This window comes from Mangifera indica, chromosome 7, assembly GCF_011075055.1.
Source record: "Mangifera indica cultivar Alphonso chromosome 7, CATAS_Mindica_2.1, whole genome shotgun sequence".
In the NCBI taxonomy this organism is placed as follows: Eukaryota; Viridiplantae; Streptophyta; class Magnoliopsida; order Sapindales; family Anacardiaceae; genus Mangifera; species Mangifera indica.
In genome coordinates this window covers 12,250,596-12,273,016 of record NC_058143.1, presented here as the reverse complement: position 1 = coordinate 12,273,016, position 22,421 = coordinate 12,250,596, and the positions used below count along the sequence as shown (strand labels likewise).

The window sequence follows — 22,421 nt, the reverse complement described above, 5'->3', positions numbered from 1 at the left end:
TGATGATTTTAAATGAAGGATAAAGTAAAATATAATAATATAATAACAAATATAAATATGTATATAATTATATATCTAAAATAAGTACACATAATATTATTTTTTTAACTTAAAAAGTGAGATTTGTCATTTTAGCAAAATTTATGTCACTTTGGTCGTAAAATTATCACACGTTGTTCAATCGATTCTTAGAACTAGCAAAAATCTCTTTTTTTTTAATGGGTAAAATAAATGTTCAAAAAATTGCATTTGATGATTTAGTTTAAAAATAAAAAGGAAAAAAAATATGAAAAAAAAATCTATGAATTTTTTAATTTTAATGAGGAAAAATAGAAGAAATCAACAAGGAAAAAAAGGGTATGTATGAAAGCTTGGCAAAGGACTCACAATGAATACATTTAAATTGTCGGATCGGAGCAATAAAAAGAGATTGGTGACGATGGAGGAGATGAAAATGAAAAATTTTAAAAAGCATGAACAAATTTCGACTGGGACCAAAGTTTGGTTGCTGGGGAATTTGGAGAAAAATTTTGATTGGAATCGAGGAATTTCTTTCAATCTCAATATCATTTTGATTGGGATCGAGATTGATGATGAGTAGTGTAGGAGAAAGGGTAGTGAGGTAATTGGCGATGGTGGTGGTGATGGTGGAAAGTTAAAAATAATAAATAAGTAAATAAAGATAAATAAATAAATAATATAATAATGTAATTAAAATAAAAAATTTTAAAATAAATCAAGAAAATTATTTGAATTCCCTTTTGTAGTTAAAGTTCACGAAAAAATTTGACAAAAAGTGGAAATTAATTATTTTTCTGATTTTAAGGATAACATCTTATCGAATTGATAAATAAGTGAAAAATAATCATTTTTCCTAAAAAATTTAAAAACACATTTCCACTCTGTTGATAGCATAATTAACATACTCTCTCTAAAATCAAACTCAGTTAAAAATAACTAATAATATAAAAAAAAATAATAATAATCTCACTATCTTAGAAAATAAAAAATAAAAATAACCCTTTTCACATTTTTCATCTTAACCTTTTAAATATGATCTATTAAACCTTTACAGATTTGATAACATGTAATACAGTCTCTAAAATCGTAGTTATCACTCGATTAGAATCTTACTATAACACAAAAACTATTGAGAATAATAAGGTTGTGTGATAAAGGAACTTGTCATTATCTGATACCTCATGTCATACCAATTAGTCTAAGTTCCTTTATAAAAATTTATATTTTGCTTGGAAAACACAAAACAAACTTATAGGTACCTCATGTCAAAATCAAATCATCATTCTATCAAATTACATAAAGAAAGAAATGAAGTGTAAAGTGTTTAGTTTGATTGGTTCAGTGATAGCTAGAAGAGGTTATAACTCTAATGAAGAGGAGGTTTATTGGCTTGTTCTTGTGGTTCTTTGATGGATCCTTTGTTGCCAAAGTACTCTTTTGAAGGTATTTATCATTTGGTGTTAATGATATGGGGAACTCCGGAGATTTCATGTTCAAGGAAGATGTGATTGAGTTGTATAGAAGAGAAGAGGCTGTGAAGTCTTTGAGAAAGATACGAGGAGAAAGATCTTCCATTGTGGACTACTCCAAGTTTTCCAAGTTCATATGCTGTCTTAGCTCTTGATATTATATTTGTTTTTCATACTCACTTTTGAGTGTATAAATAAATATATATTTAATATATGTCGTCAAATGATTGAGTGATTTTGAATTATAGATAAAATATTACTTAATCACATGTGTGTACTTATTTATGCATCTAAAAGTGAATACACATAACATTGTTTGATTTTTTATAGTATTTATAAAACTTAATCGCTTACCGTTGTTAGCTTGTTTATTTAAGATCTTACAATATTAAGTCTATTTCGGAGTAGGAGATGTTGAGATTGGCATTGTAATTGGGTGTAAAAGTTAAATCAAGATCAATAATAAGTTTGCAAATGAGAATAATGACTAAAGTTTGGTGGGTTCTAAGGGAGAAGATACCAAGAGTGAAATGAAAGGAGAAAAAGAGTATGTTAATATAAATATGATATTTAAAAGAAAATTTTTAATTTTTTTTGTTAATTTAAGGTGGGTATAATAAATTTAAAAAGTAAAATAATTAGAAATAATATAGTAATTAACTTTTTAACATCATATTAAGATTTTTTTTATTGACAAAGTATGATTTTAAAATGGAAGAGTGAGAATTACACAACCCAGTGTGGAAAAAGTGTTTTGAGGCTAGATTTTAGGTGGGAAAAAGTATTCTACTCCCATAAATTAAAAAAAAAAAAAACGAACACCAATCAAATCAAATATTTGATTAAAACTCATATTCTCTTATATATAAAATTTTTTCTTTTGTTTTCTAATCTATCATCTAGGATAGTTTTAATGTTTTATTTTATTAAATATTAATATTATAAGAAAATATATTTCAAATCAAATGAAATGTGTAAATGCTTGCACGTGTGAAACTTTTGATTTCTCAACACAATTTGTGCTTTATTTTAGGCCAAAGGACTATTTCCCATCCAAGTTTAAAAGCGTTTTCAAAGTCACATCTATAGAGTTTGAAAAATCAAAAATCTCACTTATCCATATAAAAACTTAGTTAGGACTAGAAGTAAAATCATCATTTAATAAAAAAAATTTAAAACTAAAATTTTATTCGTTTGCTCCTCTGAGTTTGAAAATTTTACATTCCCCCTATCCAAAGTTTGAAAAATCAATATTTTCATCTTAGAGTTTGCAAACCATCATTGAAGACAACTATCTTTAGCCATGTTGGCTTTCTTTTTTGACTTATCTCTATTTGTTGATCAAATCCCAAGTATCAAAGAACCTGATTTTCTCTGACGAAGATGAAATCGTCTTCGTCTAATACAAAGACAATCGTCAGAGATTTCAAATGAAGACGACATGCCTATTTGAGACCTTAAATGGTCGTCTTTGTCTCGAACGAAGACAAAAGCATCGAAGACATTTTGATGAAGATGATTTCATCTTCTTTGGAGAAAATCAGGTACTTTGCTAACCCTAAGGGAAAATTTTGATTTTTCAAACTTTATGTGGGGAGAGATGAATTGTGAGATTTTTAAATTAAGGGGGGTAAAATAATAAAATTTTAGTTTTTTTTTAATTTTTCATTTAATAATAATTTTATCTTTAACCTTAAACGAGATTTTAAATAGATGGATGAGATTTTTGATTTTGCAAACTTTTGGATATGATTTTGTAAACACTCCTAAATTTGGGTGGGAAATAGACCTTTGGTTCGTATTTTAACATATGTATGGAAAATGTCCCATCAATTCTCCATATTCTTTGATGGATCCAAAGGTCCAAATGGACAAGAACTTTTCTAGACACAAACATATTTTTTTATAAGAGTATAAAAGCACTTTTTTAATAGAATATCATTTATTAAGATAGTCAGAAAGACTTATTCTCACGCAATGTTCTGTAAAAACCTAAATTCATATTTATTAATTTTTAAAAATTTAAATAATTATTTATTAAAATTTATTATTAGGGTTAAAGATAAAAAATTTATTTAACTAAATATATTTAAAAAACTAAAAATTTATCATATTTTTTTATTTACATTTAAAAATCTAATAATTTTTTTTCATCTAAAATTTTGAAAATGATAATTTTTCTTTAAGGTTTTCTTTTCTCACCATTTCTAATGGCTATTATTAACTTCGATTGTGTTCCCCAAAAGACATATTGATCAAAGTCAACAAAATGAACTGAATAAAGAAATGTAATTTGTCTTGCACTTCACTCATAGATAAGTGAATTAGTCGAGACAGTAGAGCCACAAGAAATCACTTGTGGTTAGGTTTGGATTCAAATTAAGTTAAATTCGAGCTCAACTCGTTTTATATATAATCAAGCTTGAGCTTGACTTGTTTTATATAGAACCAAATTCGAGTTCAAGTTCACTCATTTCAAAGAAGCTGAGTTTAAGTTTGAGCTCAAATTGAGCTTTGAACTCAATTAATTATTAAAACGATATCGTTTTAATATATATTGATTAAAATGACATTGTTTAATATCAAATTTTTCAGACTTGCGAGTTTGACGAGTCGACCACTCTTAAAGTTGAAATTTGAAAATATTGAACTCTCAAACTCAAGTTCGCTTGAGTTAAACTCTTTTTGGGATTACTTGATCTCAACAAATTCAATTTAAACCTAACCTTACTTTAGGTCAAGTACCCTAAATTGCACACCTTTAAACAACTCTAGCCCCAAATCCTCTCATTGGAGAAAAATGTATGCAGTTTCAACTCTTTCATTCAACCCTAGTTTGAGAGAATTAATTAACTCTTCAACAGCTTACATTATTACTGGCCATTATCCATAGAAAATTTTAAATTTTATCCCATTATATAATAATATATTATTATTTGTATATAAAATGATATATATTATTTATATAAATAATTTAATTATATATTTACTATTAGTCATAATTTATATTTAAAATTTACGGTAACTTTTGAGTACTTTAAACAACCAGACAACAATCATAATATATATTTTAAATTGAGACTGAATTATTGTTTTATTTTTTTTTCTTAATGCCATTTACTCACCGTGAACTTAAAATGACACCTTTCTATTCTTTATTTAATTTTTTTGACAATATTATTATATATACAATTTTTTAAATACATAATTATATATATAAATAATACTTTATTATATAATTGGGTTTTTGTTTTCCATTGTTACAATTTTATTTAATTTAAGAAAACACAAGTTAATCAAAGTTCTAAAAAGGATATAAAGTTTATGAGTGAGAGTTAAATGTTCAGACTCGGTGGTCAAAATTACACCTATCACACAATGAAGAGGTTGTCGTTGCGGCATAAAAAACAACCATGTTTGCTTATAAGAGGATGTTTATTTTGAATACTCATATTTATTTTAAATATATATTTAATATATGCTATTAAGTAATTAAAAAATTTAAATTAAAAATAAAATAATATTTAATTAAATAATTTATATTATATATTATTTTAAAAATAAATATATATAACATTTCTATGTTAATTTATAAGGTGTATTTTTGTTTTTAAAGTGTTTTATCTTAAATTTTAATAAATTTCACAAAAATAAATCTGGAAACTGGAATGTGTCATTTGAAGATCCGTAAATCAATTATTCCAAAGACAAAAAAATATTTTATATAATAATTTGACTTGTTTATTAATTTTTCATCATCTCTTTATTTCTTCTTCAGCATCATGGCCACAAGCTCGGCCCTTACTTGGCATCCCTTACACCCCAAGCATCTTCCTCTGCGCCACCAACACCTGCCCCTACGCTGCGACCATGCCGTCACTGTCCGCGCCTTCCAGCGCAGCGACCTCGACCGCTTCGCCCGTCGGATGACCTCCGGAGAGGCATGGAGAGACGCTTGGCGCAGCGCCAACGATGGATTCGAGCAGCTGGTGTTCGAGGCTAAGAAGACCGCCGAGCGTATCGATCGCCAATATGCTGTTTCTCGCCGCCTGAACACAGCTGCACGTGCCGCCTCTGACCGCGCACGTGAGATCGATCGGGAGCTTGAGATTAGCGTGCGATGGAGGGCTTTTAGTATGGATTTTAGTAGAAATTGGCCGAGGGTTTGCGCTTTTTTCTTTTTCAATTTGTTTACTTTTTTTTTTTTTAATAAAGGACTTGGAATTGCTATGTTTATTTGGTTTGGGCAACTTTTTTTTTACATGGAATTTTTCTCAGATAATGTCTGTGCTCAGAAATGTTGCTTTCTCTCTCTTTTTCTTATGAATATTACAACAAACAAATTTTTGGAATCAAATGGACACTAGTTTATATTTTTGTCTCGTCTTGAATGCTTTATAATCAATGTGGTTGGTTATAATGTTTTGTTTGATTGATGTTTTTGCAGTACAGGAAGCAGCTCAATGATTTTTTTGATACTCCTTTAGGAAGAAGCTTTGCTGTGAGTGTCACTTGACTGAATTGCTCCAATATGCATGCTTTTGGAATGCATTGTACATTTTGATCCTAATTTATTTCTATTTTTCCCCAAAATAAAAAAGAGATTGAAGTTTGGTCAATGTTTTCTAGGCTAAATGGCTGATAGAGTTTGAATATTACTGTTGAGTTCTTTACTATAAGCTCAAGTTTTGGGATTGATGGTTCCTTGACATGTTGTTGGAGCTTATCTGAGAATTTGGGGTATTTGCTTGAATTCTAGCCTTAGTAAATTGAATATATATTAGCATCCATGTGCTTGTTAGTGTGGGTGGACAAGTCTTTTAATTAAAATTTGGTCTTGCCTGTGTTTGGGGGTAGTAGAGTTTAAAGACTATTGTCAGGTGGATTCTTATAAGTTTAAACTTTTGGGATTGGGACTAGTGTTTTTCTATGGCAACATTATTGTGTTGTGCTTTGATCCATTCATTGCATCTCTTTTCGTGCATTCTGCTCATAACTCACTTTAAGTTATCTGAATTTATATATTTTGTTGTCTTTTCAGACAATTTTCTTCCTCTGGTTTGCTTTCTCTGGATGGCTGTTTCAGATCTTGTTTTTTGCTGCATGGGTTCTTCCACTTGCCGCACCCCTTCTCATTGGGACAGTGGCCAATAATTTTGTCATTAAGGTATAACTTACTTTTGAAGCATTGCATAGAGGTCTAAGGCTGTATTCTTCAATCAAATGTTTGTACGTGCTGTCAACATGTTCCAGGTTGCTTTCTCCTCATTTTCTAAGCTGTTTGTGAAGTAATTAGTTTTAAGTATTTAAGTTTCTCATTGATATAAGATTTTGTGAATATGGTGAGAATAGATGCTGAAATTGATTTGGCAAATTAATTTTTAACTCTTTTTCTTATTCTAAATTTTGTTGGTATAATTTCACTTGTCTCCCTTAAGGGTATGTCAAAATATTAGCATATCCTACTGGTTTAGTTAATGTAGGTGACTTCCGTTAAATTTTTTGAATATTTAGGGGATGTTTTTGGTGAACTTTAAAGGAGTATTATCATGATCATGATTTGTGATATTTGACAAATTTTAAGACCAGTGGATTCATATGTTGTTCTAATCAAACTCGAAAGGAGGTTAATAAAACTAACCAGTATTTTGTCATCATCTCTTATTTGATAAAATGGTGGGATATTAGGTATATTTAAGCTGATCATGCTTTGGCATTGTTCATATTCCAGATTTTACTTATATTATTTGAATGGCTTGAGAGGAGGTGAGCTGGTTATCCACCTTTTTTTTTTTTTTTTCAAAAGTTGTTTTGTAGTCTTTTGGATTTAAGAGATGAGCTGTTTATTTCATATTACCAACTCAATTTTTTATGTTTATATCAATCTTCTTTGTGTTAGAAGCCAAAAGGTTGATCTCAATGTCATATAACCCTTTTTCACATTTTCATAGCTTTTGAAATAGTTCTCTTTAATGTTCTATTTCCTTAATTAATGGTATGCATAAAATTAAATTGATATAAAAATTTCATATCTCATAATGATTTGTGAAAAAACCAAAACTTAGGCTTTGATATACACGCTTCATGATATCTTAGGGGAATTAAAATGTCTACAAATGTCTATCAGAGTACTTGTGTAATTGGCCTCTCCCATTTTTAATGTTTCATGTTTTGCCGTTCTTAGGATTACTATAACTTGTAATAATTGATACAACTGTGAAACCAAGTGGCATTTATTATAAATAATTCCTACTATAATGGAATTTTTGGTTCTGCCTAGATTGGACAATGGGGCTTTCCTTTCTTATCTAATAGTTCTGATATCATTGGAGTATCAGATGACATGAATAACCTTTATTCATCTAACCCTGTAACTGATTTCCTGCTTCACTAACTGGCTCTGAGTAAAATCCTAAACTTTTGGTTATATTAACTTTTCTTGCATTTTACATGTATAGACAAAGGTTTTGTCATGTTTTCTTCATCATATTTTGGTCAAATTGCCTGGAATTATCGTTTGGTTTGGTCATAAGCCTTCTGTTAACATTTATTCTATTACTGATTGTCAACAAAATAGTTAATTGTGAGGCTTCATTCACTCTCTTCAATGAAATTGTGTAGGGGTCTTGTCCAGCTTGTAAGAGGCAGTTTGTTGGTTACAAGAACCAGACAATTCAATGTACAAGCTGCGGAAACATAGTGTGGCAACCTGAAAGGGACTTCTTCTCGAGGGGAGATAGGGGCAAAACTGCTTCAAAGTCAGATGGGGATATCATTGATGTTGAGTTTGAAGAAAAATGACGGGCTAAAACATAGCGAATGATAAACTGGAGCGTAAGATTTCTACCGTCAATGCTCATGATATACCTCCTTAGATCCTACCTATTGTATTTGTTTTTGTTTTGGAAGTGCTTTTAGGATCTCTGCTTAGCAATACTGCCCTAATTGTATATTATGTTTGTTAGAAAGGGAACATTGAGAAACAATGAGACTGGATCTCGCCCTTTGTTCATAAGAGAAATTTTCCCTTTTTGGGATAGTCAAAAGTTTTAATTTAAAACCTAAAATTGTTCAGTGGTGAATCAATACAAGTTAAGATTTTTGACATTAACAAAATTCTTTTAGTGCATAAACAAACCCAATCAAATACTGAACTGGCATAGGGGCGAAGTATAAATTCATATAAAGTTTTAATTTATTACCTTAAATATTAAAATTGTCTCTTAAAAGACAAAATCTAGATTCTAGACATATGTATCGGTGGACTCTCCCTGTCACAATAGCTGTTAATCCTAAAAAATTTGTCAGGATTATGTTTTAGATTATAAATCATATTTCCGAGTCTGTTTTATCATAATATTTGTTGACATAAGAGTTAATTATTTAAAATTCTTTAACCAAATAACCCAAAAGACAACTTTAAACTATGGGTGAATTTGATTTAAGTTAACTTGAGTTTAGATCAAATTTTAATAGATTGGGCTTGGATTGAATTTAAATTGATTGAGTTTGATCTCAACACAATCCATAGGTTAGGTTTATTTTTATGATAAGTTGAGTTTGAATTGAGTCTTATTTAATTTAGATGGACTTGAATCTTCATTTAGTCTTTAACACAGCAGAAATTTAAATCAGTTTTGTTTAAAAACAAACTTGGAATTTAGAATTAGATAGATAAAATGGGTTACTATTGCAGTAAAATAGAATTCACCCAATAATGATTATATCTAAGTTGGTACAAGCTCCACATACGGTTTGGATCAAAATAACCCAAATTGAACTCAAACAGATTAAATTCGATTTGAGCAAAATTCTTCGTACTCTCCACTTGATTCGAGCCAAACTTGAGCATGCCTTATTCAGGGTTGGACAATACACCCTTGCTTTAAAACATTAAGACCGAGATTTGAGTGAAAACATTATTTAATAAATAAATCATCATATATTTATTCCAATTAATTGAGAAAGAATCAAAAAACACTCTTCAATGTTCGAGTCAACATTTGTGAAACAACTCCAGTGAAATATATAAAATGAAAACTATAAAAGATTATTCTGATCAACGTTATCACTTTAAGATTTTAATGTTACTCTAATGAAATAGATGAAAATTGAACCTTTTTAGACTGATTTTTCCTCGATAAAAAAATATTGGTAGTAATTTAGACAGTTCAAGTCTCTTTCACTAATTAGCAACAATGGTTGGAGAGTTTTCTCCCACTCTCTCGTCTTGTAAACACTCCACCATCTCATCCACACCTCAACCATCGCTCTTTACACCACTATCATGGATGCCGTCACCACCTATGCGGGGATGTCACTGATAACAGTGGATTTGGGCCTTTGTGTGGATAAGTCGTGGTTATCCTTAAATTCAGAAAAAAAAAAAATTAAAGATAGATGTAGTAGACTTACCCTCATTAAAAAAAAAATAAAATTATTATTCCTAATTTTAAGCAGAATATATAATGTGACTCAAAGTTTTCTAAATCTCTAATTCACCTCTCACTTCCAAATTTTCAATTTTGCTTGCTAAAGTTTATTTCTGAACTGGAAAGTGTCGGCTTTATTCTCTTATTTCTCATATTCTTCTCGTCATATTCTTCCCCTTCAGCTTCTTAATATTATATTATTTTATTTAAAATTTGAAAAATTTTTACTGATTGATTGATCAGTAACGAGGGAACCGTTAAGGCCAAGGCAAAAATCTCGAGTCTGTCACTGATCACCCATGAGCTTCTTCACCATCCTTGCCCTCATGTCGGTCATTTACATACCACATTTTCATCGAACCATAAGAGTTAAACAATGCTGTGTCCCCTCCGGTGAACGATGCCATTGAGCAGGAGTTGAAAGTATATAACGGGTCTGATCCAAGTAAGCCTCTTTCACTTCTCGTAGAATCTCTTTTCATTTCTACGGGATTCGTTCTCTTCTTGCCTCATACATACATGAAGGATATGCTCATCATATAAGCGCACCACATCAATGTGCATAGTAATCTCTCTTGACATCGATCAATGCACTTTGTATGGTACTACTTTCCGGTGGCCGATGAACTTAGATTGGCAAAATGAACATGTTTAATTTCACGATACATACTGATAACTCGTTATCTTCTGCAGAAAGATACCTAATCGTTTCAAGTTATCCGAATGACTACAGAATTACATGTTTGGAAGCATTCAACCTCCGGAGCACACGGACTCTGAATCCCTAATTTCCTCTGGGATAACTTCACTTGTTTCTTCCCTAGTTATCTTCATGCTTGTTGTCGATGAGGCTGTAGTTTCTTCTTCACGTAAAAACATTGCTTTTCTCTTCCTTCTCCTTAGTCGCCATTTCCTCAATGATTCTGAAATATTCCCTTCGTATTCACCCCATTTCTGGGATTCTTCAATCGACTCTGCTGTCAAATCTTTCTCAGTAATCTCATTGCTGGGAGCTCCAACACTGGGTGATGCCATTGGAAATAAGAGCTGTCTACAGCAGAAAATGAGAGTGAAAACAAGCATAATGAATATATCTATAGACGCCCATACATAAAATGTCCATTTCCAGTTGCGAACCAACTGTTTCATCCAAGGCAGGTTTGAGTTGAGAAGGATTTCAGCTTCGTACAGCTGTGGAGGAGATGAAGTTCCGGCCCTTGGACTCAAAATAACTCTGATTGCTTCGGATCTTTGAACCCCCTCCTTGTGCTTAAGGATTTTGAGTGTCATTCTCTGTGTCTCATCTGAAATTCCTAGTACAAGAGGTACTCCCATGAGAAATGTCCGTGTCAGCCGAACCGGGAAGCTTCTGAATCGCAACATGCAGGGCTGGCTGAATTTTCCTATCACGTTTCCATTGATGGATAAAACTTCTGCAGTCAACTAATAACACTACTTCATGAATATTTTTCTAACGCTACTAAAATGTTTTATATAAATGTACCATATATACCAATATGAAAAATCATAAGTCCCTTCAAAATATATAAGATGAAAAACCTCTTTAATATATCAAAATATTCTTAATATCCCCGGTAGGTAAGGCTCGTACGCCAATCAAACATGACCTAATAAAAAATATTTAAAAATGATTCATAATTAAAATTAATAAAAATTAATCAAATATGAAAAAAATTAAAAAAAAAACATAATTTAATAGATCGACCGTAAAAGCACACGGGGCCAAAGGCCACCGAAGGCATGACCCAACCTTGGGTCGTGTCAAGAACCCTTTTGGGCCAACTCATAAGACTCACTAATTGACAAGCGTAGTTTTAGCTTGGCTCTGCAGGGCACTGCCATCTCTACCTATTTTTCAATAAAAAGCCTTAAGTCCTTACTTTGTACTTTCTTAATGTCCATGCAAGCTCAGTAGTATTAAAGGGGCGTTTGATTTGAGTAATATTTGATTACTAAAATAGAAAGATTACCTTGAAGATAGATTACTTATAAGATTACTGGATATAAATGATTACTATGTTTGATAAAATTTGATAGATATAAATAATTATTGTGTTTGGTTAAATATAATAAAAAATTACTAGTAAATTATTTTACTTAAATGCCCTTAATATAATTATTTTTAAATATTTTTTATATTATTTGTCATATTAATTAAAAATAAATTTATTTTTATCTCAAAAAATTAATAAATAATAATTTTTTTATAATAAACTCAAGATTACCCTAGTAATCTTTAAATACCTAAGGTAAATGTGGTAATCAGATTACCACCTATATTACCTGCCATGTCAGCATTGGTAATAGAAGATTACTGTAATTTTTTATTACTGACAAACCAAACAAAGGAATAAAAAATAGATTACCAAGGTAATAATAAATTCCCCCAACCAAACGCACCCTAAGGGTTTTTATATTAACCGATCTCATATAGTACAACCTACACCAATATATGAAATAAATCCAAAAACAATATTTTCATATAAAGTTCTCTATTTCTTATTTTAAGTCCTAGATTCATCACTGATTTTATCTAAATTATGAATCAAACAGACCAAAAATTTCATAAATTAAGAACATGGGCGTACCTGAAAAACCCCAATATCTCTATTAAATTCAGATTCAGGCATTAAAAGCATCAAAGAAACCTGTAATGTGTGCCCAGAAGGAACACCGATTTTCCTTCTGTTATTCTTGCTGCTTGTCCCAAATGAAAATACAGCCTCAGGATTAGCCTTAGTGTAGTCAAAGAACAGCCTCTCTCTAACAAATACAGGCTCCTCCACCCACACTTGCACCAGCCCAACACCCAACACAGTGGCGATAACCAGCAGCACCAGCAGAAACATGCCTACATGTACGGCACCCAGAAGGCCAAACCCCAGTTTTTTCACCATAGAAGCACTGCCGTGGGTGATCTTACAAGGGATCTTGTGCACCGCCGTTTCAAAAGTGGCTGAGGCAGACTTCTCGGCACGGCGGTAGGAGTCGGAGGCCATGGAGAGAAGAGAAAAGAGAGGCCAAGCGAGGACGAGAATGCAGTTGTAAAGAATATCTGCTTGGAAAGAGAGGAGTTTAGGGAGCCAGTCAAGTGGTTTTAGAATGAACGGAAAGTTTTGTTGTTGCTGTTGATGTTCCATTTTTATGAGGGAGAAGATTGAGTTGTGTCGAAGGATTTGTCTACGGAATTATGTAACGAAATGAAGTGTTGAATTTGCACGGGAAGAGAAGGTGAAACGTGGAAGTTTGGCAGTGTGAGGAGATGACAAGTGTTAGGGAAAGAGTCAGATTCAGACACTAAAGTTTTCTTTTTCTTGAAACTGGAAGTGCATCATTCGAATACAAACACATTTTTTCAGTACTCTATTTAAAAATTAAACTCAATGGAAAATTCTTATCCTTCTTCCTATTTTTTAAATTAATATAATTCAGTGTGTGTCGAACACTTGCATTAGAATCAATGTTGTTAAAATTAAATTGATGGTTGGATCGATTAGCTTATTAGTTTACGGTTTAATCAAATAATCAATCGGTTCAATCTATTATTACAGTATTATATATTTTTTAAATAGTATTAAATATTTATTATATTTTTGAAGCATAAAATATATGAAACATATAAGACATAATTTCAAATATGTATTATGTAAACTTGATTTTGTTAGTTTTACATAATTTTTCTGGTTCAACAGATTTACAGAGTTTGACCGAATTTCAAACAAGTCAATATTTATATATAGATTAGACTAAATTTTGAAATCAAATCAGATTATAGATTAGTTCATGATTTAACCAGTCGAATTGATCTTACTTTAAAATAAACACTAATTAGAACTGATCATACACACACACACACATATAAAGAAGTCTTACTTTTTATAATATAGAAATTGTGAAAGAGCATTTGGTTCAAAGTTATCAAAAATTACTTTGATAATTTATTTTTTATTACTAATATTAACTTGTTTTAGTTTGCTAGTTAATAAAAGATTATGTTTATCTTCTATTACTAATGATGTAGTGACATGTTATATAAAGATATTTTGATTATCGTCTCTATTTTAGGTATTAAAAAATTACTAAAGCAATCTAAATTTTGTTATAATTATATTATTTTAATTTTTTTAGGATAAAGATATTTTTATTTTTAATTAATATAATCATTAATATGAATAATATTTTAAAATAATTATTCTAAATAATTGTTAAAATAATTAAGTAAAATAATATCTTAATAGTTAATATTACTTTATTATATCTAATCAAATATAATAATTATTTATAACTATAAATTTTTATTAAATATATTAATAATTTATATTTAATAATTTTTTAAATAATTAATTTATTTTTGTGATAATTTTTTACTAAAATCATCGTATGACGTAAGGAAGGAATATTAGCCAAGTAGCCGTGAGTTGAGAGCAAAGGAAAAGGCAACGATAATATATTTTAACATGAATAAGTAATGTTGTATATATAATTTAATTTATTTTCCTTTAAATAATTTATTTTGTAATTTGATACATTCTTTAATGTGACAATATTAATTATTCATCCATCCCCCAATTTGCATATGTTAGAAGACCTCTAATTTTCTCTGTTTTGTAGAATACTTGAAAAAAAAAAAAAAATTAATTCAAGACTAGTTACGACAGAAAAAGAATAACCATGAATGGATGGAACCAAGCAGCCCTTAGAGAAAAGACAAAGAATAGCAATGTACAAAGACATGAATTTTCATATTGTTCATGATATTTTATGTCAATTGAAAATGTACAAAGACAAAGAATAGCAAGTACTTTTTGTCACAACTTTATTTATTGTTGTCACGCTCGTAAAAGGATCTTAACATATACTTTTTTTTGTGATTAATAGATAGAGACAAGAGAGAACACGTACTTTAAATTATAGTTTTTGATTATTCATGACAATTTGAATTCATACAAAGAATTTGAGGAAATCATGATGCCCCTAATTAGTTAAGGATGTTGTTATAATGCATTGCATATATATTAGTCAATTTCTCTATGATAAAGCTTTCTTGTTGTTTATTGTTATACTTGTGATCAGTAGGCTAGCGATAATGCTTAATAAAAGCCATTGATCACCTGCGTGGTGACATGACTTATAGTGTTCCTATTTTAGCTAGTGTGATTGTGGAGCTATTTGAGTTTAGATTTGTGGGAGCAATAATGATGCTTAACTGCTATTGCGGGTTACAGAACAAACTAAAACTTTGCTTGCTTCTTTTAAAAATCCATTGCCTTGACATCTAGAAGATGGTGATCGGTAATGCAAATTATGATTAACACACCAAGTTGATAGTGCTCATTAATGCACCCTTAGTTAATGTGAGTTATATCCCTTCGAGATGGTTTGCATGTGATGGTAACCCCCTAGGCATGAATTAAATTCCAAACGTTAAGTTAATGTGAGCTATATCCTTTTGAGATGTTCTGCATGTAATGGTAACCCTCTAGGCATGAATTAAATTCCAAACGCTGGACACGGAGTGCCAATTTTTAACCTCTTTTCATGAGTTATATCTTGATCGAGTATGTTGAAAGGTGACATTGACTTGATGTTGATTATCTCTTGACCATTGAACTCAGGCACCTTGACCCCTTAAACATGAAGTGCATTCCAAATAAATGTTGCCACCTTCTCTGAAGTGGCCAGGCAAACATTCAGGTGGTTGTGCAAGTCTAACTTAGATAACATCTTTGTTAGCGTAGGTACTTTAAATCCAATCATTTTGGTTGATATATCTATATTATGTATTATATATTGTGTTTAAAATTAATAAAAATGACAAATCTTCAGCATGGTACTGCTTGTGTAGTATATATAAATGTCCTTAAAATTGTATAACTGCAATGAGAGAATCAATATGTATGATCATGAGAACCTTATATGCATGTATAGTGGTTATTTTAAAAACATTCATAATCTCAATATTGTCTTGACCAAGGGCATTGTCACATCCAAAAGTACATGTTGACGACATTATAGTCATTTTTTTAGTATAATTTATTGCATGATTTGGAACGTTATACGACCATGCATGGAAGGAGTGCACACCTGTACATGGGTTCCAAAGGCAACGTTATAACTAAATAAAATGTATGATTGTGCATAAAGAAATGCACAATCATTCATGCGATCGGTTATCAGATAAATCATGTTTTCAGAGGTGAAGGGACACAATGCAAATGGTTGAAATCACTTGGACGATCATGCATAATTGGAAATGGCACGAACTTACGTATGTATGTGTATATAGTTGAACAAGAAATCAAAAAACATGAACTGTGTGAATATTGGATGCTATAACTATATCTTGGATTGAACACTATGAACTAGGGTAGAGATTTAATTTTCATATGTTAGGACATCGAGATTGATAGCAAGAAAACGCTAGAAATTTTGTTAAAGATGACAGCGCACGATCACACATTTTATGGCGAACAGTTGTACATCTATTAGGTTGAAGATGATATGGTCGAGTAAGGGCTTACAAAAGTGCATGAAGAGATGCGCACTTTGTACATGTAATTGCATGGTGAACCTTTAATTTATTCTCTAATTCTCATAGTCAGCACTGTCTTCTCCCTGGATAGCTCATTTCAATAGCAAAATATAAAATATACTGAGTTTTCTCATTTCTAGCAAACAAAGGAATTTTTTTACAAATCATGAACAGCATTTTAAGTTTCTGAAACTCAAGCACACTCAAATTATAAATGTATATTAAGCCTCTCATTTATGCGACATTATCAACTTGTAACATCATTCTTAATTCAACTTCCTATCAATTATATTTCTTGCTCAAAACAGTGTTCCATTTTCTAACTATACCAAGTTGAACTGCTTAGGTAGTGTTATGATGATCACATTGGAGATTTTTCATTTTGAATACAAATTATTCACCCTGTAATCCTTTGCTTTCTTCTATGGATGAAGAAGAGTTACTTCACACAATGCATCTTTTGACATTCTTGAACGTGTAGATGTTGCTGTGTCATCTAAAATCTTGTGGGATTTTCTGAAGTTTTTATGCCTCGAAGAAAAGGTTTTATCTTTTAATTTTTCATGCTTCTTTGACTTGAACCAATACCTCCTTATTCTGGTGCTCATTTGTTTCGCTAAAGAAAATGTTTTCTTAGTTTGTTTCTTGCTGAGCCAGTAATATTTTCGGATTCTCTTCAAATTTGATGACTTCTGCAACTTTTTGCTACCATTTTGGCATGAATTAACGCTAACACCATTCGATTTCCACCTGCTTTCGGTGTATGAAGGAGCATTTCCATCCTGTAATTTCTTGTTGGTAGCAAATGATCTTGAAGAAAAACTTTTATCCACTGATCTGTTATCGCTATTCTTTGGTGATTTTGAGCCCCGTTTCGAGTTTTCTCTGCTAGATATCAAGCTTTTGCCTTTGCTTCCTTCGCTGATTCCAGGACAATCAGAAGATTCTCGCTTCGAAATTTCTTCATCCTCATGATTCGCCCAATGTTTACTATCCTGAACAAAATTCCCTTGCTCATTCCCATTTAGGAAACTTAGAATTGTTACAACATCACTCATCAAAGGGCGTGTCGATGGTTCGTCTTGCAGGCACATGGCTGCTACTGCAACCGCTTGATTTAAACTTCTCTCTGGGATTCGCCTTTTAAGATGTGGATCTACCAGATCCGGAAATCTCTTGGGGTCCTTGAATATGGGTTCGGCCTGTTCAAACAAAAGCATACAGAAAATGCTCTGATTAGACATGTCAATTCCGGAAGAGCTACATGAATGACGCAACCTAAAAGCATATGAGTTGCAATATGCGAAGAAATAGATTTACACATTCTGATTCTTGGTATGACTGAATGACATCATATGATTGAATGATTTTAAGTTGGAGATAAAATAATACTTATTCATATAATTCTATATCATATATACCTATTTGTATACTAAAAATGTATATATATAACATTATTCTTCTTCATCGGGGACAACAAAATGAAGTTGATATAGATGGATATATCTTTTACCCAAGAAATTAGATTTTGTTCTTCTGCTGGTCTTGTGTTGTCTATGACTCGTCTTCCAGTGATGAGCTCTAGCAAAATGACTCCAAAACTGTAGACATCAGATTTCATAGTGACTTGGCAAGTTTCTGCATATTCTGGAGCAGTGTAGCCATATGTCTCTATCACCCTTGTGGAAAATTGATTATCGTCCCCAACAGGGCCAAGTTTTGCCAACCCGAAAATGGAGAGTTTTGGCTTAAAATTTTCATCCAACAAGATGTTAGCGGCCTGTAAATCATGGTATATTACAGGAGGCTTGGCCTCAATATGTAAAAACTCTAAACCTCGAGCAGCTCCCAATGCTATTTTTATTCTTGTTGCCCAATCTAAAGGCTTTTTGTCTTCTGTTAAATCTGCAGCATATATGAATTTCAATCATAAAATTTAATAATAAAACATAATGATCCTTTCTAAAATTGAACTCCACTAAGCTTTTGAGGATCTAATGACAAATACAAGTAAACATTTATTTTCTGTATTTATACATTTTACAAATCACCAATCATCTTAATCCCACCAATCACATTTTGAATTAAAATATAAATGTATATTAATTTGTGAATTCAAAATGGGTATGTATAATATTACTGTTTCGATAAATTCTAGAAGACACAAAAAGAGAGGAATGAGAAGTACCTGTCAAACCATCTTCTACTGTACCTCCTCGCATATATTCATAAACCAGAAGCCTCTGATCTCCATCAGCACAGTATCCAACTAAATTGACTAAATTCGGATGATGCAGGAGACTCAGCCTCAAAACTTCCTCAAGAAACTCCTTCTTTCCTTGCACGCTATTTCTGTCAAGCTGTTTCACTGCTACAACCTTCTCACATTGAATTAAATTATTCGAAGGATTAGTAATTTCTCTTTACAGAAATTTATAAATAACAAGCAAAAAAGGGTAAATAAGACAGATGAATTAGTTGCTCAAGTTTTTACAAGTACCTGCCCGGTCGATTTAAGCGTCCCTTTATAAACTCTTCCGAATCTACCTTCCCCCAACAAACATTCCTTCCGGAAATTTTTTGTGGCGGTGGCTAACTCACGGAAAGTGAAAGATTGTGCATTGATTTGTCTGCGGTAAAGTTCTATAATTTCCTTCTCTTTGTTTACATAAGTAGCTTTTTGTTTCTTAGTATCAGCACACCAAAGGGTAAATAAAGTCAAACCTGGAAAATTGAAAATGTTAAAGGCTTCAAACGACAGAATCGATCTCATTAACATCAATCTCTTCAAATTTCTTGATAGAATTTATATTGTTTAAGAACTAATATTAAGATCTATAAGCATGATGAGTCACTATTTAATGTTTAACCAATACAGTCTTGTTCTTATCCAAAACACGATTCAAAACATATACGCAAGACAAATGTGAAATGATTATTGATCAGATTGGTCGAAAATTCTCTTAAAATTTGTAAGAAAACCATGTTACATTTCAAATATTCAATCAAAGTTTGTTTAAGATGTTACCAACTTTCATGTATTCTCTATACAAACAAGAAGAGAAAAGAAAAAGATATGTATTTAATAGAAAAAGAAAACGCATATATACATAAGCGTACCAGGAGCCTTTGATCCATTAGAAGAAATTGCACTCTCTGCATGGTTTCTGTTAGTTTTCTTGCTTCTCCGTGACCTCAAACAAGAAAAACAATATTTCATCTTCGCCGGATGGATCTTCCTCTCCAAATAAAATGATTATTATTCGGAGAGGGATCAATCAGCCGAAACGGCCTGCAGATGATGAGCTAGCCAAGGGAACACCCCAACAAAAGAAAGCATGGAAGGCCTCTGAAAGTAGACAAGAAGGTTGAAGGAGATGAATGTCTAAATGAGATTATCGACATGGATGCATATGATCGATAATGGAGGGGAAAAAAAAAATGGCAGTTAAGGTGTTGAGGCGAGAAAGAGAAGGAGAATAAAGTGGGCAAGATGTAAGGTGTCCTTGGAGGGGCAGTAGAAAAATGAAAGGATATTCAAAGTTTGTTTATATGTTTTAGGAGATTTTTTTGTTTACAGGCTATTGCGGTTAACAGCTAATTAATTAATTAGGTTGTTTTTTTGTAAAGTAATTATCTATTTTGAGTTCCACATTGCGAAGCTAAAACTTTGTTATTGGGCTTATAAACGTTTACGTAATCTTCCCTTACAAGTTGGTCTTTGTTTTTGGCAACTTCTATTTATTGTGTGCCCTACATTTCATTCACAAAAACGAGTTACCGAAACCCTAGTGGTATTCTCTACACCCATCACCATAATCGAACAGAAGTCGATTGATTTCGACACTATATATATACCACATCTTATGTACCAAACATTTATATATTCCACTTATAAACTAAAGACATATTTGGATTGTGTTATGCATGTCAAACTTCGAAGATTATTTTACTGGATAGTGATTACTAGATAGCGACTAATTAAGAATGACTTCAAGCGATATATCCAGGAGTCAAAACCCAAGATAGGCTAATTAACTTCTATAAGCCTCACAATAGAATAATCGATACCACGTATGCCACGACCTAAGCCATATCTTGGCATTAAGGATAAGTAATTGATTATCCCGAATCAACCTCTTGAAATTCAGCAACAGTCAATAAAATGCACTTATTCTATCTATTGTTTTGGAAGTCAAATCTATATTATTACTCATAACTATTATATTTACTCAAATGCAACTCTCTTACTATAGATATATTACAATAAATATTCAATTTAGTAACGAAATATTTAAAAATGATTTTATTTTCATCCCAAAATGATACTTTTAGGAGATAAAATTTTAATTTTTTCCATTAAAGCTCAACACTCAATTTTAGAGATGGAAAATTTAGGGACATTTCATTTTTGTGATAATTGTAGAGCATAAAATTTAAATTTTGTGCACTAAAGCCTAACATTCATTTTTAGGGATAATTTTTGTTTTGATCTAGAATAATAATTTTAGGGAAGAAAATTTCAATTTTGTCTACCAAAATTCAACACTCAAATTAAGGATGAAATAAATAGGGATGATTTTAATTTTTGTCCCAGAATGATTTTTTTTAGGGGAAAAAGTTTAATTTTGTCTACCAAAACTTAAGATTTAATTTTAGAAACATTTTTGGTTTCATTCCAGAATGTTAGGGGGCGAAATTTTAATTCCATTTACCAAAAGTTAGCACTAAATTTTAGAAATAAAATATTTAGGGATGATGTCATTTTTGTGCTTGAATGATAATTTTATGGGATAAAATTTTAATTTCGTACATCAAAACTTAGTATTCAATTTCAAAAATATTTTTAGTTTCATTCCAAAATGATAACTTTAGAGGATGAAGTTTCAATTTCATCAAATAATATTATTCTTGTCCCTAAATGATCATTTTAGGAAAAGGAATTTTATTTTCCTTCACCAAACCTTAGCATTTGATTATAGGGACATTATTAGTTTCGTTTAGAATGATAAATTTAGGGGATGAAATTTTAATTTTGTCAACCAAAACTTAACACTCAATTTTGGGGATGACATATTTAGGGATGATTACAATTTTGTCTCAAATTAATTATTTTTGGGATAAAATTTTAATTTTGTCCAATAATGGTTAGCATTTATTTTTAGGAACAATTTTAACTTCGTCTTGAAATGAGCATTTTAAAGAGTAAAATACTGATTTCATCTACCAAAACTTAACACTCAAATTTAAGGAGAAAATATTTTGGGACGATTTGTGTTTTGTACTAAAATGATCATTTAGGGGATGGATATTTAAATATTGTCAGCCAAAGGTTACCACTTAAATTTGACGAATTCTTTTTTTTCTGAACAAAAAAATTATAACTATGCTCTCTTCATTTTGCAACAAATTTCTTGTGTTCAATGGAACATATTTTGGGTAAACTGTTAGGTACAAAATATTTTTTTCCTTTAATTAATATTTTCCAAGGATAAAAGATATTAAATATTAAGGATATACTGTTAAATGTGGGGAGATAACATTGAGCTGTATATGAGGTTAGATTCAAATCAAATTGAATCCAAACATGGGTTGGCTCGAATTCATTTCAAATCTATTATATCAAATTCAAGAGGAATTAAAGATGAATTTGAGGTGACTAGAGATATTGTTCAAAAATCATTGATAAAATAAACAATATCGTCAAAAGAGGATTCGAAATATGGTGGGTTGTGCCTCCGTTAGCTTTTTTGGCAGGTTAACCCAATAAAAATTACTTAAGTTTCTTTTTTTATCTTTTTCTTTAACCTTTGTAGTTACTATCATAGGAATTCATTGATGTTTTAGAAATAATAAGCTTCGTGAATCCCCTTTGCTCTATGCTTTGTGTGGAGTTTTAAGTCAACTACCTTACGGACTTGAAGCAACCTGTTTTGTTATGGTCTA

At 31.0% G+C, this 22,421-nt stretch overlaps 3 protein-coding genes across 3 annotated transcripts; 1 reads left to right on the top strand and 2 right to left on the bottom strand.

Moving 5' to 3' along the window:
• Window positions 1-5,197: 5,197 nt before the first annotated feature.
• Window positions 5,198-8,557, top strand: LOC123219991. Its single transcript, XM_044641976.1, has 4 exons — window positions 5,198-5,653; window positions 5,938-5,991; window positions 6,532-6,657; window positions 8,112-8,557. The coding sequence occupies exons 1-4, from the start codon at window positions 5,273-5,275 to the stop codon at window positions 8,289-8,291; spliced, it is 741 nt and encodes a 246-aa protein (XP_044497911.1). The 5' UTR covers window positions 5,198-5,272; the 3' UTR covers window positions 8,292-8,557.
• A 1,940-nt stretch (window positions 8,558-10,497) lies between these two features.
• LOC123221774 (seipin-1) lies at window positions 10,498-13,098 on the bottom strand. The gene is made up of 2 exons (XM_044644681.1): window positions 12,532-13,098; window positions 10,498-11,365 (listed from the first exon to the last, which is right to left on the bottom strand). The coding sequence occupies exons 1-2, from the start codon at window positions 13,081-13,083 to the stop codon at window positions 10,676-10,678; spliced, it is 1,242 nt and encodes a 413-aa protein (XP_044500616.1). The 5' UTR covers window positions 13,084-13,098; the 3' UTR covers window positions 10,498-10,675.
• Window positions 13,099-16,739: 3,641 nt separating this feature from the next.
• LOC123221479 (probable serine/threonine-protein kinase PBL25) lies at window positions 16,740-19,695 on the bottom strand. The gene is made up of 5 exons (XM_044644326.1): window positions 19,596-19,695; window positions 18,976-19,199; window positions 18,664-18,853; window positions 17,989-18,380; window positions 16,740-17,677 (listed from the first exon to the last, which is right to left on the bottom strand). The coding sequence occupies exons 1-5, from the start codon at window positions 19,693-19,695 to the stop codon at window positions 16,898-16,900; spliced, it is 1,686 nt and encodes a 561-aa protein (XP_044500261.1). The 3' UTR covers window positions 16,740-16,897.
• Between the last annotated feature and the right edge of the window lie 2,726 nt (window positions 19,696-22,421).

What these genes read in the sequence shown, in the direction of transcription:
- LOC123221479 (XM_044644326.1), bottom strand. Translation starts at nt 19,695, where the DNA reads ATGAAATATTGTTTTTCTTGTTTGAGGTCACGGAGAAGCAAGAAAACT. An exon ending in TAATGGATCAAAGGCTCCTG is followed by an intron (nt 19,200 to 19,595) that starts GTACGCTTATGT and finishes TCAATTTTCCAG; the next exon opens with GTTTGACTTTATTTACCCTT. An exon ending in CGCTTAAATCGACCGGGCAG is followed by an intron (nt 18,854 to 18,975) that starts GTACTTGTAAAA and finishes CAATGTGAGAAG; the next exon opens with GTTGTAGCAGTGAAACAGCT.
- LOC123221774 (XM_044644681.1), bottom strand. Translation starts at nt 13,083, where the DNA reads ATGGAACATCAACAGCAACAACAAAACTTTCCGTTCATTCTAAAACCA. An exon ending in GAGATATTGGGGTTTTTCAG is followed by an intron (nt 11,366 to 12,531) that starts GTACGCCCATGT and finishes TAGTGTTATTAG; the next exon opens with TTGACTGCAGAAGTTTTATC.
- LOC123219991 (XM_044641976.1), top strand. Translation starts at nt 5,273, where the DNA reads ATGGCCACAAGCTCGGCCCTTACTTGGCATCCCTTACACCCCAAGCAT. An exon ending in CTTTAGGAAGAAGCTTTGCT is followed by an intron (nt 5,992 to 6,531) that starts GTGAGTGTCACT and finishes TTGTCTTTTCAG; the next exon opens with ACAATTTTCTTCCTCTGGTT. An exon ending in CCAATAATTTTGTCATTAAG is followed by an intron (nt 6,658 to 8,111) that starts GTATAACTTACT and finishes GAAATTGTGTAG; the next exon opens with GGGTCTTGTCCAGCTTGTAA.